Genomic DNA, 18,632 nt, shown 5'->3' with positions numbered 1-18,632 from the left:
CACGTACGCACACACGCGCACACCCACGCATGCACACGCACACAACAAGGGTGGGAATCACCAGAGGTCCCACGATACGATGTCATCACAATAATTCATTTTAATTCACCCAATTGTACTTGGCCAATTTCCCCCTGCTGCCCCGGTCGCTGCTCCACTCCCTCTGCCCATCTGTGGGAGAGCCTTAGACTAGCACCTCCGACACATGCGCAGCAGCGCAGTAGACAGCCGCTTCTTTTCACCTGACAGCGGGGAGCTTCACCGGCAGGACGTAGCACGTGGGAGGATCACGCTATTCCCACCAGTTCCCTTCCGCCCGGAACAGGCACCCCGACCGACCAGAGGAGGCGCTAATGCAGCGACCAGGACACATACCCTTAACCTGGCTTCCCACCCACAGACGCAGCCAATCGTGCCTGTATGGATGCCGGACGGACCAAGCCGGAGGTAACACGGGGGCGCGAACCTGCGACCCTCATGTTGGTAGGCAGGGAATCTACTGCTACACTTCCCAGACGACCATTATGTCATCACAATACTTCAGTCGCAAAATGATAATATTGCCATTTTAAACATTTTGTGATATGCTGAGTATTCGATAACATATATTGCGATTTATTTATTTACCGTTTTTCAAATGCAAATTATGTAATTATGTTAATTTGATGTAAGTTTGGGAATCACCACAGGCCCCATGATACTGTATGGTATCATCACGATACTTACGGTAAGGCACGATACCATATTTTTTTTACTAGAAATATCACACACTTTATGCCCATGCACAGAGCCCTTATTAAGCTGCGTTCACACCGACCTATTAAAGTTTTTCGCTGGCATCGAGTTTACATACAAAGTCAATGCAAATGAGCGATTGAGCGTATATTCGCCTGGGAGAAAAATCGCTGGGCGTCCGAGCGGCAGAGACAGAGCGATAGGGAGAAAATACGCTCGTCGCCCGAGATGAAATATCCCAACTCGAGCGAAAATACGCTGGCATCAGTCGCTCGCTGTTCAACGCTGATTGGCTGCCGTGTGAGAGCGAGTCAAGGATCACACTGGCTTGGAACAAACCGCTGGTTTATTGTGTGGCAACAAACCGCATTGACAGGCTGACAGCTGACATGAAGTGAAGTCTGTACTACCGGTATAGAGCTCGCAAGGGGAGCACGCTGATAGGCTTAGCTTGTAAACAACGACGGGGGCTCGTAGTGGACAAACAGCATGACATTGCGTAACGTTATATCCCCCACATGTCCGTCAATTCGTGTGCCTGTTGATGAGCGATTTAAACAGAGCGACAGAGCGATTCCAAAGGGTTGAATCAAGCGACAGAGCGAAAAATAAATATCTCGGTGTGAACACAGCTTTATCGTGAGATTTTAAGAGAGCAATACTTGGCGTCTGTGTATTGATACAATGTTGCCATGCAAAATATCGCGATACTATGCTGTATCGATTTACCAACCCTAATGCACAAACACATACAGTAGACATACTGTACAATACCTTAGTGCACACACGTCATGCATAATATACACACATAGATATATACGTAGACACATAAATAACACACCAATACCATTCAGCCAGTTAAGTCCTTACCAGACATCAAGTACATTTTGAGCTACAGACACTTTCCTCTCCAGACTGTAGCTGGATCCCAGCGCTCAGGTCAGCTGCCAAGAGCAACAGGCCAGTCTGCCACACCACTTATCCACTACACAGCAGCCCCGTGCCCCCCCTCACTCTGCCCCGTGCCCCCCCTCACCCTGCCCCGTGCCCACCCCCCCACTCTGCCCCGTGCCCCCCCTCACTCTGCCCCGTGCCCCCCCTCACCCTGCCCCGTGCCCCACGTCACCCTGCTGCAGGTCTCATGCCCACCCCCTCACCCTGCCCCGTGCGTCATGCTCTGCCCTGCTCCAGGACCCCCCCTCCCCCTATGAGATTGAATCCCATGTGTGGCTGTATTCCTATGCCCCTGTTCTTTAGGCTAATATAAGAGCCAGGGCGGCGTGCCTCAGCTCACCTCACGGAGGTGGACTCTGTGAATGTTTGTCTTGGCCATTTGCTGAAATCTACATCAAAAAAGTGCTGAGGGCACATTTCGGGGGCTTGCTGACACAGTTAAGAAATAACGGAGGGGATAAAGGGGGCGAAACGCAAACATCTGACATGAGTTAGAGAAATTATTTTAATTATCCATGGTGGAAACTCTATCTTCCCCGGGGCTATCAAAGTTCAAGTCCCATTCCACAGCGCAGCATGTATGGGGTTAGTATGTTCTGAAAATGAACCATGTCATGAAGCACGGACGTGGTGCTACAGGCGACTACAATAATATACCAAGTATAGATAACATGGAGATTCAAACCAGCACAGGCGTTGGTAAGTTCACAGTCAGTCCAGAGGTCCGTCCAGAAAGAAGAGACACCTGAGATACTGCTCAAAAGATGAAAACACCATCACAGATGCAGAGGCCATGAAAAGCAGGACAGAAAGCCCTCCACGTGAACCTAAACACACTATTGCTACAGATGCACGATGAGATCAGCACATCATCGGTATCGGCCGATAAAAGGCGTTAAAATGAAAGATCGGCATCGGTCCGAAATAAACATGTCTGCCGATATGACAGGCCGATAAAATGACACGTTAATTATGCCAAAATGCTGGATGCTTGACTGAATGCTCGACGGCAGGTCCCCGGCGCGGGTTGGGGTTAGCATTGCATTCATGTCTGCGTCTGCCATTGTGCCATGATGATAAGAGGAGGCATAATTATGTGTTAATTCTACTACAGGAGAGACTTGGTGTTCTCTGAAATTACGTGGAAAAAAGTTTATGCATATATCAGTATCGGCCACAAGAATAGGAAAATATCAGCATATCGGCAAAAAAATGATGATGACTGATGCCTGAGACACGTCTGTTTGATGACTGATGCCTGAGACACGTCTGTTTGAGGGCATGTCTGAGTCGAGCCTCGTGTAACTAACTCCCAGGGCACTATTAACATCCTGTCGTGTTTTTGTGCCAGATTTGTCATCAAGGCCCGAGCAGCGGAGAGCCGAGCAGCGAGAGAGCTGACATTTCCACGTCTCTCCTCTAAAGGAGCTGATGAGAGAGGCCATTCTCCATCCACTCAACGTCCGCTTTAGAAGAAGACCGGTTACTTCTTTCAGACACCTGAAAGGGATTTTCGTAACAAAAAACCTGACGAGTCGAGGTACATTCACAGCGCCGGCGAAATACAGAGAGTGACTCACACACGCTGGACCGTTTTCATATTTCAAAACTGTGGAGCCACTGTTTTTCAGAGGCTTTGCTAAAACGAGATGAGAGCACCTAATAATAGACAAACAATAAAGCCGAAGCGCGGCACAGGCCCGGTAACATCATCCGTACCCATTTGACAAGTACAGTAGCGCGGAAAGCCAGCCAAAAATGGCTTCTGAACGTGGAAACGCTGGATCATGGAAAACGGTGTCAGGTTTCCGCCACAAGTGCTTCTTAGCCTATAGGAGAAGTCCCGCTGAAGAGCCTCTGAAGGTGAAAACGCTTCACACATCTTTACCTTAAATGACTTTTCGGTGTCTGAGTTGTAACGAGGAGGGCAGCTTAATAAGTGGCGGGATAATTGCAGAGAAAGCCTGGAGCGAAGAGAACCGGACGTGTAAAAAGCTGTGATGGCTTCACAGTATTTAAGCCCTTAACGAGCATCAAGCCCATGTGTTCTTTTTTCTTTTTTTACGGCTTTTTCCTGGCTCTGGGTGCTTCCACCACCGCAGCAAAGGCCCACACCTCGCCTCATCCCAGGCCCCGCCCACCCGCGCCTCATCCCAGGCCCCGCCCACCCGCGCCTCATCCCAGGCCCCGCCCACCCGCGCCTCATCCCAGGCCCCGCCCACCCGCGCCTCATCCCAGGCCCCGCCCACCCCCGTCTCTCATCTAAGCTAACGCCTACTTTGATCAGTACGCCTTTCAACTCATCCCTTAACCCGCTATTATTCTTACCCTTAACCCCTCTTCATCTCAAGCTCATCACCCGTCCTGCTCGCCCTCTCACCCCTCACGTATCGTGTTCCCCCCCCCCCTCTCCTCCGTGTCCCGGGACGGCCTAGCCTATCAGCGGCTCCCATGGAAACCTCTGGATGATGTCATGTAGCTGCCCTAGCCTATCAGCGGCTCCCATGGAAACCTCTGGATGATGTCATGTAGCTGCCCTAGCCTATCAGCGGCTCCCATGGAAACCTCTGGATGATGTCATGTAGCTGCCCTAGCCTATCAGCGGCTCCCATGGAAACCTCTGGATGATGTCATGTAGCTGCCCTAGCCTATCAGCGGCTCCCATGGAAACCTCTGGATGATGTCATGTAGCTGCCCTAGCCTATCAGCGGCTCCCATGGAAACCTCTGGATGATGTCATGTAGCTGCCCTAGCCTATCAGCGGCTCCCATGGAAACCTCTGGATGATGTCATGTAGCTGCCGTTCAAAGGTTGACATCAACTCCTCATTCTTTCCAGCGTCTGATCCAATGTTTTGGCAACTCCTAGCCCCGACCTAGTGCTTCTACCAACTTCCACGCTCCTCACCATCTACCACAATGCACCCCTGTAGCACGTTGACTGTACCCAACAGTACAAACGGCCTCTGTATTATTCTCCTCCACCTGTGTGATATGGTTCATTTGTGTCTTTGTGTGATAAAAAGTAAATGGCACACAAGACGCATGCATGCACAGTGCTAGCCAAAAGCTCTGCCTGGCTGTTGGTGGCATGCAGTCTGCCAGAGACAGTGGCATGGCTAGACTGTAGCTACCGCTGTCTTTGCAGAGCCAACACCCTCCTGAGAGGTGGACCTGTCCCGTCTGCAGATTCAACACTCTCCTGAGAGGTGGACCTGTCCCGTCTGCAGATTCAACACCCTCCTGAGAGGTAGACCTGTCCCGTCTGCAGAGCCAACACCCTCCTGAGAGGTGGACCTGTCCTGTCTGCAGATTCAACACCCTCCTGAGAGGTAGACCTGTCCCGTCTGCAGAGCCAACACGCTCCTGAGAGGTGGACCTGTCCCGTCTGCAGATTCAACACCCTCCTGAGAGGTGGACCTGTCCCATCTGCAAAGCCAACACCCTCCTGAGAGGTGGACCTGTCCCGTCTGCAGCTTCAACACCCTCCTGAGAGGTGGACCTGTCCCATCTGCAAAGCCAACACCCTCCTGAGAGGTGGACCTGTCCCGTCTGCAGCTTCAACACCCTCCTGAGAGGTGGACCTGTCCCGTCTGCAGATTCAACACCCTCCTGAGAGGTGGACCTGTCCCGTCTGCAGATTCAACACCCTCCTGAGAGGTGGACCTGTCCCGTCTGCAGAGCCAACACCCTCCTGAGAGGTGGACCTGTCCCGTCTGCAGCTTCAACACCCTCCTGAGAGGTGGACCTGTCCCGTCTGCAGCTTCAACACCCTCCAGAGAGGTGGACCTGTCCCGTCTGCAGATTCAACACCCTCCTGAGAGGTGGACCTGTCCCGTCTGCAGAGCCAACACCCTCCTGAGAGGTGGACCTGTCCCGTCTGCAGCTTCAACACCCTCCTGAGAGGTGGACCTGTCCCGTCTGCAGCTTCAACACCCTCCAGAGAGGTGGACCCGTCCCAACTGCGTTCCCTCAGACCAGCCACACAGCCACTTATTCCACATAATGTTGATTCCAGCCGCGCGACGGGCCTTAAATTATCTCGTGTTTTTCTTGGCGCGCTCGCTAGGAAACGACAGTGCTGCATATCAGGGGACACAGTCTGCTGATGCACACTGTCAAGTGTCAAGCGGGCCCTAGTTTCTGCACAACAAGGATAATATAGCTACCCTGCAAATATAATACCTGCCCTAACACACGTGCGTACACACTGGCATGAAGGAAAATGCTATCCCTAAAACTCAGGATAATGGCATTCAACCAGAAGCAGTCATATAAAGGTGTTCGGTAATTACAATTTAAATTGGGAGAGCTCATAAACGATTAGCAGGTAAAATACCTGTCTGCTTAAATAATCAGCTCCTTAATTAGGTGCATAATCTTTATAACACACTGCTCACTTTACGAGCCACATAGTCTACACACATTACGGTAGATAGACAGTCGCTCTCTGGGACCACAATAACCATGTCAGAAACCAAACCACAAACCACACCGAGAGCATAAGTACTACTTTCCTCCTGACTGCTGTATGTAAAGAAAAGGATTGGTCTCGCCTGGAGAACTTCACAGGCATGAAACACTCCAGTCAGTGTAATTCACAGCGAGAGACACACGCGCGCGCGCGCACACACACACACACACACGCGCGCGCGCGCGCACACACACACACGCACACACACACGCACACGCACAAACACACTTCCATGATTGAAGTTGTGATAAGCCACACTCTCTCGCCCTCTTCTGCTCTGTGCTTAAGTATACGCTTGATGTTTTTTCTGCGTCTCGGCACTGATATATCTCTTTTTTCACCCTTTTCCTTCTGTAGTCCCTTTGTTAATTATCTTCTTTATCATGCGTGGAAATACATTTTGATTCAGGAGAAATCAAATAAATCTGTCAAAAAGAGCCATCTTCATTTGAGAGTTCATAACATACTGCTAGTTCTCTCATATTTACCCTTTTTACATGCTGCTTTTCTCAGAAAATCAACTGGAAATCACAGGCTCTTGACCCAATTGAATTAAACATCCTGCCACAGAAATCAAATGATGTTTTTCTGTGTTTTCATGCTCGCCACCTTCTGGTGGTAACTGGTAACTGCCTTTGGCAAAAGTCAACATGGGATCAGACTAAACGATGGAGGGGGGGGGGGGGGGGGGGGGAGTTTAAGGGGAGAAAGGAGTGCAGCATGAGCATAATTTGGAAACTATGTGGCATATTTTCCATTTTCTGCACCGGAGCCTGTCCTGTCTAACCTACTGGCAGCCACACAGCAGGAGGCCTTTCAACATCTGACAAAATATCTGTCTGTTCCCACGGTAACCAGTTAGGCCTGTTACTGTGGCTGTGATAGCTGGGTATGATGATTTAAATTGTTCCTGCACCACCTCGATCTGTTGATAAGTAGGCTACCGGCCGCAGCCGAGTTAGAGGAAATTACAACCTCACCAAATGAATCAATTCAGCTTCTGGTGATGTCAACTGGAGGAAGTTACCAATGGCCATTAAGAGCATGCACACGCACACACACGTGCGCGCACGCACACACACACACACACGTGCGCGCACGCACACACACACACACACACACACACACACACACACACACACACACACACACACACACACACACACTGCCAAAACTGCATTCACACCTCGTTTACAGTAACATTTCAAGATCAGTCAACACTTTAGCTTCTTTTTTTTTATGATACCCGTGCATGTAATATAAAACACAGCTTGACTTTGTCCTACTTTGCCCATGATGAACCACATGTACAGTAAAGCCCAATTTTTGCTTCATCTGCCGACACTTTTGAAACGGTCGCCGACAGAAATGAGAACTTGAGTCGACACTTTCAAGTGTTGGCGAGCAGTGTCTGCTACCTGGTGAAATGTCTAGTGTCGCTGACTACGTCACATAATGTCGCGCAAGTCTGATTGGCTATATAGACGGCACGCGCTTGACTTCCTTGTTTTGGTTGGGGTCCACCCACTAGTTTTCACTCGATTGAAATGAATGAACGTGTCCCCGCTATTTTTATCAGCATGTCCTTGATGTATGACTTCGTGAAAATCACAAAGAACACCGTGACCAACTTCCCAGAGAGAGAGGAGGTGAGTTGGTTGTGGTTGTGTGTCGTTATATGCGGCTGCAGTTACATCTTGCCTCCGACGTGGGTTCACTGACAGCATTCCCTCTCTTGGCTGTCTGCACTAGTTCTCTGCCTCCCTCTGTCTATAGCGTCACGTGACCGTTGAGCCGAGGAGATAAGTATAAAGTATAAATTCAGCTTAACAGTCCCATAGAGACACTGCGGAACGCGTCGTCATTCAGAAACCACGCCCAACCTGGAAGAAAACACAAAGGACCAACTATCGTGCCAACTTCTAGCAAAACAAACCGTGGCTAACCGGGCGAACAAAGGAACTCTCGTCAGATACAGATAGTTTTGCAGATATCTAGGAGGAACTGGCTAGTGTCAAATAATGAGACGTTGTGTGCGTTTACTTCATTCATTTGAACTGCGAACGAGCTGATCACAACATTTGTCTGCTGACTTTCTGCTTCCTGAAACTCCCCCCACCAATCCTGGCGTTCTCCTAAGTCGCATGTTGCACACAAAGATCTTATATACGGAAGATGAACACTCCAACTTACTTCATTGACAGCTAGATCCACATTTTCCTTCTCAACGGCTTTGTTGTTTTGCTCGGGAGTACAAAAAAACTTTAATTGGTGATTTTTTACATTTGTTGTCTGCACAGCCCACCACACAACAGCTTTTAGCTATGTTTAATTCAAGGAAAATGACGCTGGTGTGTGGGAGTGAATGGAGCGCTATCCCCCGTGATGGGCGTGGCCGATTTCATGCAGTGTCTCTATGGTCATCCGTCATTTATACGCCTTATGAAACGGCTTTGGAAGAGGGCTTACATGCAGTGAGTTTTAGCTGTAGTTTTATATCGCGTCATATATCCATCTCTCCTATGGCTTTGGCAGGCCCACTTTGGGGGACGGCAGGGGGAGTCCTGTCGTAACTCTTTCTTATTGGCCGTCCCCGCCGTGTCGGCAGAGAGGTCATAGGTCAGCTGGCTCGGCATCAGTCACATCAGTCAGCCTCTGGTCCTAATTATTATTGAGGGCCCCCAGCCTCACACACACACACACACACACACACACGCACGCACGCACACACACACACACACACACACACACACACACATCCCCCTGTATACAAGGACAGCACAACGACAACACTGACCCTCGTGTGCCTGTGTGTGTGTGTGTGTGTGTGTGTGTGTGTGTGTGTGTGTGTGTGTGTGTGTGTGTCTGCGTGTCTGTGTGTCTGTGTGTCTGTGTGTGTATCCTGCACAGAGTTCATGTTTACAGTAAGCCACAAAGTTTCCTTTTTTCCTGCCTCTCATCCAAGTTCAAAACAACATCAACGTATTTCATGTCGGGAATCGGGATGCATATCAGGTATCTCCCGGGTTTGATGAGCCCCAGGTCGATCGCTGTCAGTCGCCTGATTAACATCAACTGTTCATGTCCCCACCACAAAGCTTTGCTTAAGGCAGAATACAAAGATCAGAAGAGAGGGGGCGAAGCCTTCACTCTCATAACGAGTATCTGTCGCCACTTGTTAAACAGAAACGTAGCAGCACATTCTGATAAACGCGGAGATCTGAAGCGATGTACTGTACATATACATAGAGAGAGAGGGATAGAGAGAGAGTGACAGAGAGAGAGAGAGAGAGAGAGAGAGAGAGAGAGGTGCTCATTGAACTGTAGCAAGTGGTGAAATACCAACAATAGATGCAGAGTTGACCGACAAAGTCCACCCAGAAGCTCAGAAAGCAACAGGAGGACGGTTAAAGATGGGAGAAGATTAAAAGCTCCAGTGGCTCCTCTTCTCATGAATATCTTTGATACCTTCAGGATATTCGATATCAAAATAAAGAATGTGTAGATTAAAGAGAGATAAGCAGTTGTAACGCCTTACCTCAAAGACCTCCTCATCAAGTATTCTAGTTCCAAACACTACAATTCCCTTGGTGTCGATGATGGGGTGGGCGCTTCGGAGCAGCTTCTGGGTGGTCTTCTTCTTACAGTCCAGAATGAGGGTGATGGTCTGCTTGTGCACGCTGATGGCCACTCGGTGCCACCTGGAAGGGGAGGTGAGGTTAGTTCACACACATACTGGGTTACAAGCTGCTCACTTACAAACTGCTAACAGGCTAACAACGCCTTTTGTGTCCAGCTTCTCCTTGGAATTCAAATATATTCTACTCTATGAGGCCATTTACACCTGGCGTTAACATGCGTTTTCTGCGCTCAGATTGCAATCTGATTGCAATCTGATTGCAGAAATGGTTGTCCTCTCAATACGCATAAAGTTGCTGTATCCAGATTGAGAGGACACATTGCATTTACACTTGTGTTCAATGTGTACACAATGCATCCCTGACCACCTCCGGAGGTGGTTTGGCCGACGATCAGATTGCAATCCTTCTTCAATGCGTTTTGGGGGTGTTTACACCTGGCATTTCAAGTGATAAAACACAATCTGATTGCAATCTGATCACAGAAAACGCATGTTAGCACCAGGTGTAAATGGCCTCTATGTCCCTCTAGATCATACATGGGCAACATACGGCCCGCGGGCCGTATGCGGCCCGCAGGCGCCCCCTGTGTGGCCCGCGATGGAATTGCAAAAAAAAAAAAAAAAAAAAAAATTTTTTTTTTTTTTTTTTTTTTTACAGTGCACCTGAACGCAACATGCAAGATACCCGCTGAATAAGTGTCCAAATGTTCATGTCATTCTGGCATATACTCTTCTGATAGCATTTCAGTCTGGAATATGGAATATCTTTCAATAATATTTATGACTAAAAGGCTAAAAGTAATCTCATGTGTAAGAAATGACTGTTCTACATTGAAGTAGAAATTAAAATAATTGTTGGTTTTGGATTTATTTAGCTTCAAGAGTGCATTTTTGTTCTTGTGTGACCCTCAACACAGGCTTTGAGAATCCCGGGCCACTTACTGATACTTATGCTTAAATTAACCCACTCATATTCTGGTTTATTTCAAGAAAAACATTTTGGCTAGTGGAAATTCTAATTTGCTGGTAACTTTAAAATCTAGCAGCCATATTGGCAGGTGGTGAAAAAAGTTACTTTCAAGCCCTGCAGGGAGAGCAGGTGGTGACATAGGAGTGAGTGAGAAAAGGATCAAATATTGGTGGTTAAGACTGAATAATGACATCACAACTGTTAATTTAAAATGAGTTATTCCTCTAAACCTGGCTTCAAATGCCCAAAGTTTTTCGCGCTTGCGCCGTTCAGCCCTCAGCAAAAAATGGTAGTGAGGACATTTTTTTGTGGCCCTCTCTATCATCAAAGTTGCCCATCCATGGGTTATGGCATGACAATATTTGTTCGGCCCCCGGCAACAATCTGGGTTTCTCATGTGGCCCCCCATGAAAAATAGTTGCCCACCCCTGCTCTAGATATATTGGTGATGTAACTATATAAAAAAGTATGAGGGATTAAGTCTCACACAGATACTGGCAAGTGATCGGGCATTCACGACTACTGCATTTTAGTACTCTCAAAAAGTAGTCGACTAGTCGTGCGAGAGATATATTTTCTTCGCCAAATAAAAATGATCAATTCTCATCAAAAGGGTCTCAAATACAACCAGGCAGTAAAGGGTTGATAGGCGGGACCAACCTGGGGGGTATGTGCAATAGCAGAGTCCTCGATTGGCTCTGAGAGGCTGTTTGCAAAATGAGCCGCAATCTGATTGGACTAAACTCCAACAAGCGTGACTGAGCCGGAGATACCGGCTGTTTGACTGCAGTAACAACATAGACGGGAGTCTTTTCCGTCTCTAAATAACTTAAATGATGTTTATTTGACATGGCATGACAAAGGAAATGATTGCACACATTGAAAACCACTGATGATGAACTAGTGTCGACTAGTGGTTTTGATAGTTGACTAGTCAACTAGTCTGTGAAACCCCCAGCATTGGTGGATTTGATACCATGTGACAGATAGGAATAACAATCACCTATAAAGAGACACCTGGTTCAGGTGCCAACACACTAACCCACCTCCAGAGGCAACAAAGATCACCTCATCAAAGACTAACACACACCCACCTGCTGTCTGATTAGAGGAGGAAAGCAGAGGCCAGCTCTGATATCAGTCATTATGTTTACATGGACTGCAATGTTCCAATATTAACCTGATTAAGACGATACTCTGAATAAGACACTGCGATGTAGACATTTTATGATTATCTTGTGGAGTATTCTGATCTTAGTCGCGCTATTGAGCATTGTAGACATGTAAACAGCTTTAGTCGCACTATGACGTCCTATCAGAGTTTTCGCAGTATTTTGCGACACGTACACGGCAGTCAAACCGCTTGACGACGCATGCTCAAGCTTCCAGAGAGTATTTGCACAATTTGTTTGCAAACGAAAAGATGGCTGCCACCGTTAAAAAGCACTCCCAACATGTCCCTAACACGGTAGAAACATGACAGAAAGGATTTCAGGTCAAATTCCGGAGGGGAGTTCCGGTTCTGAAAATTGAGGCCAATGCGGAAGTAGCAAAAACAGTGCAGTTCCTCCAATGGCCACTAGGCTGGCTCCAAAAGGAGTCATTCCCCATTCACTCCCATGTTAGAATGTCCGACTTTACAATAGGATTAAATATGTTTACAGCATGGTAAAAAAGAAAAGAAAAGAAAAAAGCTCTATACAATTTCACCTTTCATGAGGGTGATTTTTTTATTGATATAACTCACCCGTTAAACTAGACGATAAAAAAGACTATGTTTTGGGCGTGACTGACAGGTTGCCTGTCCAGTGATCATGCAGCTCGCTGATCACGCACCAATAACAGACGGTGCTGCGGCTCTGGGAATCCGCCCCTCGTCCAAATATGACTACAAATATGACACTTCTGGCTCCAAAAAACCAAGATGGCCAAATAAACCTGAGGCTTCAAAACAGCAGTGCACAAACCAATGGCTGTCACACTCACTCCCTCCATCTTTTTTACAGTCTATGGCAGGGACGTCATGTGGGCGTGTGCAGGGGCGGACTGGGATCATAATTCAGGCCGGGCATTAGATACCAAGCAGGCCAGGCCGATACGGGCCGACGTGCGTGCCGGCGTCCGAAGGGCGGCGTCGAAAAATTTGGGGCGTTTGAAGCTCAATTTGGGCCGTTTGAAGCCAGATTTGGGCCGTTTGAAGCCCAATTTGGGCCGTTTGAAGCCCAATTTGGGCCAAGTCCAATTTTACAATGTAATGCACCCACTTTAAACCTGAATAAAGTAATAAAACCACTAGTAAACCAGTAGGCGGCGCCTGGCCTGCTGTTCAGTGAGTAAATTTTTTTTTTTTTTTTTGGCAGGCCAGGCCAGGCCAGGCCACCGGGCATTTGCCCGACGTGCCCGATTATGCAGTCCGCCACTGGGCGTGTGTCTTCAGTCAGTAACTGAACTATGCTATGTAGGATGTAAACAGGAATATGAATATGATATTCTTATAAGCAACTCATGTAAACAAACCTCATTCGAAATATTGTCTTATTTAGAATAAGGTCCATGTAAACATAGTGTAATGGACTGATGCTGTGACACTGTATTGTACTGTACAATATGCGGTAAGAGATTGATGATGTCAGCTGAGCCAACTGTTGCACAGAGGCAGCCGACAGCAGGTGGACGCACGTACTTTCCGTCAGCTAGGTTGACTCCTCTGAAGAGGGGGTAGTCCTCGGGGCTGGGCTTGCCTGTGTGGTCCTCGTACAGGAAGACGGGAGAGCGGCCCACCTCCAGGCCCAGCTGCTGGATGCCCTGCTCATTGTACACAGACATCAGGAACGACTGGCTGTTCTTGTTCGGCTTCACTGTGGCCAAGATGGAGAAGTCCTCCGGGAACACATCACCTGGCACGGCCAACGGCAGGTCGGGAAGAGAGAGAGAGAGAGAGAGAGAGAGAGAGAGAGAGAGAGAGGGAGGGGGGGTTATAAATAGCAGTTTACACACACCATCATAAAAATAATGAGATGCTAGATTTGTATTCAGGATGTTGTAATGCATGTTGGAAAGGAATAGTTCACCCAAAAAAATGATCTGTAATCACCCCCTCCCCCTCATGCCAGTTGAAACACAGGTGAAGTTTGTCCATATGACACACAGGGAGGTTGCCAGCACAACTCAAGAGTCCGTCTCCATTGACTTCAGTCACCATTGACTTCAGTCACCATTGACTTCAGTCACCAGGCGTGTGAGCTGCTGTCACTGTCTGTCTCCATTCTGTCCGGCTTCATAGATGACAGTGTCAGACTAGTTTGGGCACCTTTCACCCCGCTTTTTGTCATGGGGCGTAAACCACGGAACCAGAATGAACACCGGAAGGCAGTGCGCCAAAAAACGTCTTTGTTGCCGTTAGCTTGAAATCTCTTGCCTCGATTAATTGTCTGATGCAAAGCTTCTGTATTGGCTTAAAAGATGTGAGATTGTGAATCCGCAATGTTTCTAAAAGAACTTCTTCAAAAACTTCGTTCGGTACGTCCATCTTTTGTTTTGTTGTTTGCCGTTCTGATACTTGGGTCAAATTGTCAAGTTAACGTAAAAGTTGACGAGCTAGAAACGCTGCCCTTCCGGTCTAGGGCGGGCTCTAGGCCGGAACCAGGTAGGGTGACAAAATCAATTGTGAGCGGAAGCCAGGCTCTTGCTCGCCGAGATGAGCCTCGTGACGCGAGGTTAGTGTCAGACAGTACTAACTTCCCTCTTCTTCTTCTTCTTCTTCTTCTTCTTCTTCTTCTTCTTTGCGTTTTCTGGCAGATTGCAATCCAATTGCAATTGTATACCGCCACCTATCTTCCCTCTTCCACTCGTGTGTAGGAGCTCAAAGAGCTGTCTCGTCACAGCCTCACCTGATTTAGAATGAAACCACGCATGCGCGAGCAGGAACTGCACAGAGGTCTGCCATTGGCTCTGAAATTTGCCCGCCCCACAAAAGTTAATCCTATCCAAATGTGGAGTGGGCAGATTCGAAAGCCTGAAAACTCCCCGCCCTTTTTTGAAAAACTGACCAAATCTGACCCAGACTTCTCTGTCTGGCTCAACGTGTTGAATATCTCTTTAATATCAGTCACCATTGACTTCAGGTGTACTGTACTGAAGTCAATGCAGACTGCTTTTCTCTGGAGTTGTGCTGGCAACCTCCCTTTGTGTTATATGGACAAACTTCACCTGAGGTTCAACTGGCATGAGGGTGGGTAGATGATGACAGAACTTTCATTTTTGGGCGAACTATTCCTTTAATATGATCTTAGGGAATAAATACTCCTCAGTGTCAAGAGGGGCACCCTCAAATCCAACAATAAGTCTACACTCCATATTGTTACTGGGCCCGAGTGAGATTATTAAATTGTTCTAATTGAAATTAACGTTTACAATAACAGATAGGGATCATTAACATTGGAAGACATGGGGGGGGGACGGGCTGGGAACACCTAAAGAAAACACCGTCCATTTCTAGAATGGTACCTCTGCCCAAAAGCAAACAGGACAGACAGGGGTAAACGTGGAATGAAGGATAGCAGAGAGGTATGTGGGAGAAAAAACAAGGGGGAGAAGCAGGAGTGGAAAGTGAGAGCGCTCCCAGTGCAGCACAGGAGGAAAAGCCTAATGACAAGAGCATGTGATCCTGGGAGACTTTGAGCCCCCCTCCCCCCCCCCCCCAAACCCCACCTCCCTCCTCCCCCACAGCTGATGGATGTAGCAGACGTGGAGGTGCTCCAACGTGGGATGGAGAAGAGGAAATAGGAGGAGAGAGTGAAAACGTCTACAGGAAAGAGTGTTAAAGACACAGATGCAGTGGAAGAAGGGGACAATACAGGGACTTTTAAACAAAAACAAAGCCACAGAAACAGAGAAGTGTCTGCAGTGTCCGCGGTGTCCGCAGTGTCCACAGTGTCCGCGGTGTCTGCAGTGTCTGCAGTAGTGATGTGCAGGCCGCAGTTATAAGCGTGCTGACCGCGGATATCCCGCCCCGCGGGCGGGCCAGGTCATAAAAATAAACATTCTGATTAATAGCGGATGGGTTGTGGGCGGTTGAAACGATGTATCAATAATGAGGAAAAATAATATTAATTACGTTCTCTAGTCTATGAACGTATTTTAAGCTACATTTTTCGTCAGGCACATTCTTAGTCGCCTATTGTAGATCCCCTAAAGGACCCATGGCCATAAACCAAACAATACAGCCATGTGCTAGGCTCCACTCGTCCATATATGGTCAATGATGTCACCCTCAAAAAGGAGTCTCCGCTGAAGACGTGTTTGAAGAGAAGACGCGTTCGTATTTTCCCATACAATGAGGCAATCCAGTAAACTAAACTTAAAGCTATAGCGTTAGCCGAGTAAACTACATGAGGGCAAGTGGTGGACTGGACATAATACAGCATGGAAGTTTATTTGGAGTCTTGGACTGCAGCGATCGCACCAACGGCAGCAGAAACCGTAAGTTCGCTCCTTTTATAGCGTTTTATAGCGTTTATAGCGTCGGGTGCAATGCGGGCGCGGATCTATAAATAGTATGAAATAGTTTACGCGGATTTATGGCGGGCGGACGGTTCATGCATACACGCGGATTAGGATGGCATAAAAGCTCCTCCATCTCTAGTCTGCAGTGTCTACAGTGTCTACAGTGTCTGAACTCTTTCCTCCATTTTGTTCGAGTGGGCTACATCTGCCAAACAGATGCCCCGAGAGCAAAGCCTTGTGGGACCCCACAAGACCCCAGCAAGGGGGCCGGCTTTCCAACCGTCCAAGGACACCAGCGCTCTCTCATATGCAGGTCAGATTCACGTCACTTCAGGTAAGTATATGTCTTCCGATGTTTTAGAGTTTGGAAACGGGATCTTCAACAAATCTGTCTATATTGAATGTGCCATTGTTTTCTTTTGTTTTGCTTTATTTGTTTTCACACACAAAGATAGTTGACAGTCAGTTCACCCCAAAATCCAAAATACATGTTTTGCCTTCTCTCGAATATGGCACTCGGCTTGTGGTGCTCCAAGCGCCAAAACAAATACATTTGAACAACTCAACAGCAATGTCTCTTTCATGACCTGGTTAACTCATGATAATCCACAGACCTTGATTTGAGCAGTTTCATGTAGGAACTATTTTATTTCTCACTCCATTTGGTCGAAAGAAACTTCTCACAACAAGGTCTGTGGATTACCTTGAGTACCCAGGTCATGATTTCTGGAAAGAGACTGCTGTTGAGTTTTTCAAATGTGTTTTTTTTTTGTGTGTGCTTTGAGCACTGCAAGCCGAGCGTCACCCAGTTCCATTGTATTCCGGAGAAGGCAGACATCTCTATGGCCGATCTCTCCAAAACTCAATAACTCACACCACAACGATCTACAATGGATAAATAGCACTACAGATTGCCTAAGAGGAAAAATATGTATTTTGCTTTTGGGGCGAACTGTCCCTTTAGCATAAGCAAAGAAACCACTTGGATTCCAGTAGCGACTAACTGTTCCGTATGTGCCGATCTTTCCAGGAGACCGGAAAAGAGGAGCGGGGCTCGCGGTCGCAGTGGTTTTGTAGCACCTCATGCAGCCATCAAACCCCCCCGTTAACCGCCGCCATTCCCCAAATAATGGGAGACAGCAGGCGGAGCTGCATGGAAAACACACGCTACGTTCGAGCGTCTGGGCGGCTCAGGCGGCCAATCAGGAGCCGTGGAGTCAAAGACGCCTCAGTGTGGAACACAGCAGCACATGCAGAGAGGTCTGGAGCCTGAGGTTTGGGAACAAGACACTGGAGGAGAGAAGAAAGGGAGGGAGCAGCAGAGGCAGAAAGGAGGAGGGGACAGAAGGCAAAGGATCTCCAGTCACTGATGGAAAGTCTGGTTCTGCCATCATCATCTCCACCTCCTCTCCTTTCTTCTTCTTCTCGTTGTCTGTCTGTCAGTCAGTCAGGCTGCATCTGTGCGTCTGCCTGCCTTCCTGTCCGATCTCCCCTCTGTATCTATCTGCTCTCTTTCCTTCATTAATGCCAAAGCATCTAACATCATCTCCCATCATGAGGAGAGCACATGCCTCGGCCGTGTGCTCTCCTCAGGAATTCAGCTTGGCAGCGTATGAGAGGCTCCCTCTTTGACTGACAGACGCTTCGGCGAAGGCCGATGTAAGGCAGAGAGCTAGAGAGAGAGAGAGAGAGAGAGAGAGAGAGAGAGAGCATGAGGAGGAGTGGAGGGGAGCGAGAGAGAGAGAGAGAGAGAGAGAGACCTCAGACAACTCTATGGAGGAGTTCAGAACATGGACTCCTCCATAGAGATAAGATATGAGTAAGCGTTACAGACATTAGGACACATTTGGACAAGAGAAGAGAAACCTGTGGGAGTGAACGTTTGCCCCCCCCACATCCGCTTATGCATGAGGTGCGTCTGGCCCAGAGACAATGAGTCAGCGCCGGGTCGGGACGGCCTGTTTGTGCTGAGGTCAAAGGTCGGCTCCGGGCTGAAAGGGACTCCATGACAGAGAAGAAAGAAGTGGGAGAGCGGGGGAGGAGAAGAAGGAAAGAGTCCAACTTTCAATTTCAAAGTATGCCTTTTCGGGGCGGACCAATTGCTGTTTTCTCTCTCAAAAGTTGCCCTTAAGCATTCTCGTTTATGGATTTATCTCTGTGATGTTTCGTTGGTGTGCTGTCTCCTCTCCTGCCAAGCTTTACTCAGCTTGACCTTTGACCCTGCCATCACTGTGGGGACTAAGATGCCCTGAGAGAAACTCCAGCATACAGTAATTCCTACACCAGCGACCCCCAGAAGAGGAGGGTGATAAATACCGGCTATAATAATATCTATACAAAGCATAAAATGACATA

The 18,632-nt window shown here is 48.1% G+C and overlaps 1 protein-coding gene across 2 annotated transcripts in view; it reads right to left on the bottom strand.

Annotated features, from left to right (window-relative positions):
- The window catches only part of col5a1 (procollagen, type V, alpha 1), a 134,219-nt gene that overhangs the window by 74,511 nt on the left and 41,076 nt on the right, over nucleotides 1–18,632 (bottom strand). For both annotated transcript variants that reach the window (XM_083641810.1, XM_083641811.1), the window contains exons 3-4: nucleotides 13,456–13,669; nucleotides 9,701–9,863 (exon numbers count right to left, since the gene is read on the bottom strand). In XM_083641810.1, the coding sequence (XP_083497936.1) occupies nucleotides 9,701–9,863; nucleotides 13,456–13,669 (377 nt within the window). The remainder of the gene's footprint in view (nucleotides 1–9,700; nucleotides 9,864–13,455; nucleotides 13,670–18,632) is intronic.

The sequence above is a fragment of the Poromitra crassiceps genome, assembly GCF_964638095.1.
Source record: "Poromitra crassiceps genome assembly, chromosome: 8".
NCBI lineage: Eukaryota > Metazoa > Chordata > Actinopteri > Beryciformes > Melamphaidae > Poromitra > Poromitra crassiceps.
The sequence above is the reverse complement of the archived record's forward strand: the minus strand, read 5'-3'. Positions and strand labels throughout refer to the sequence as shown.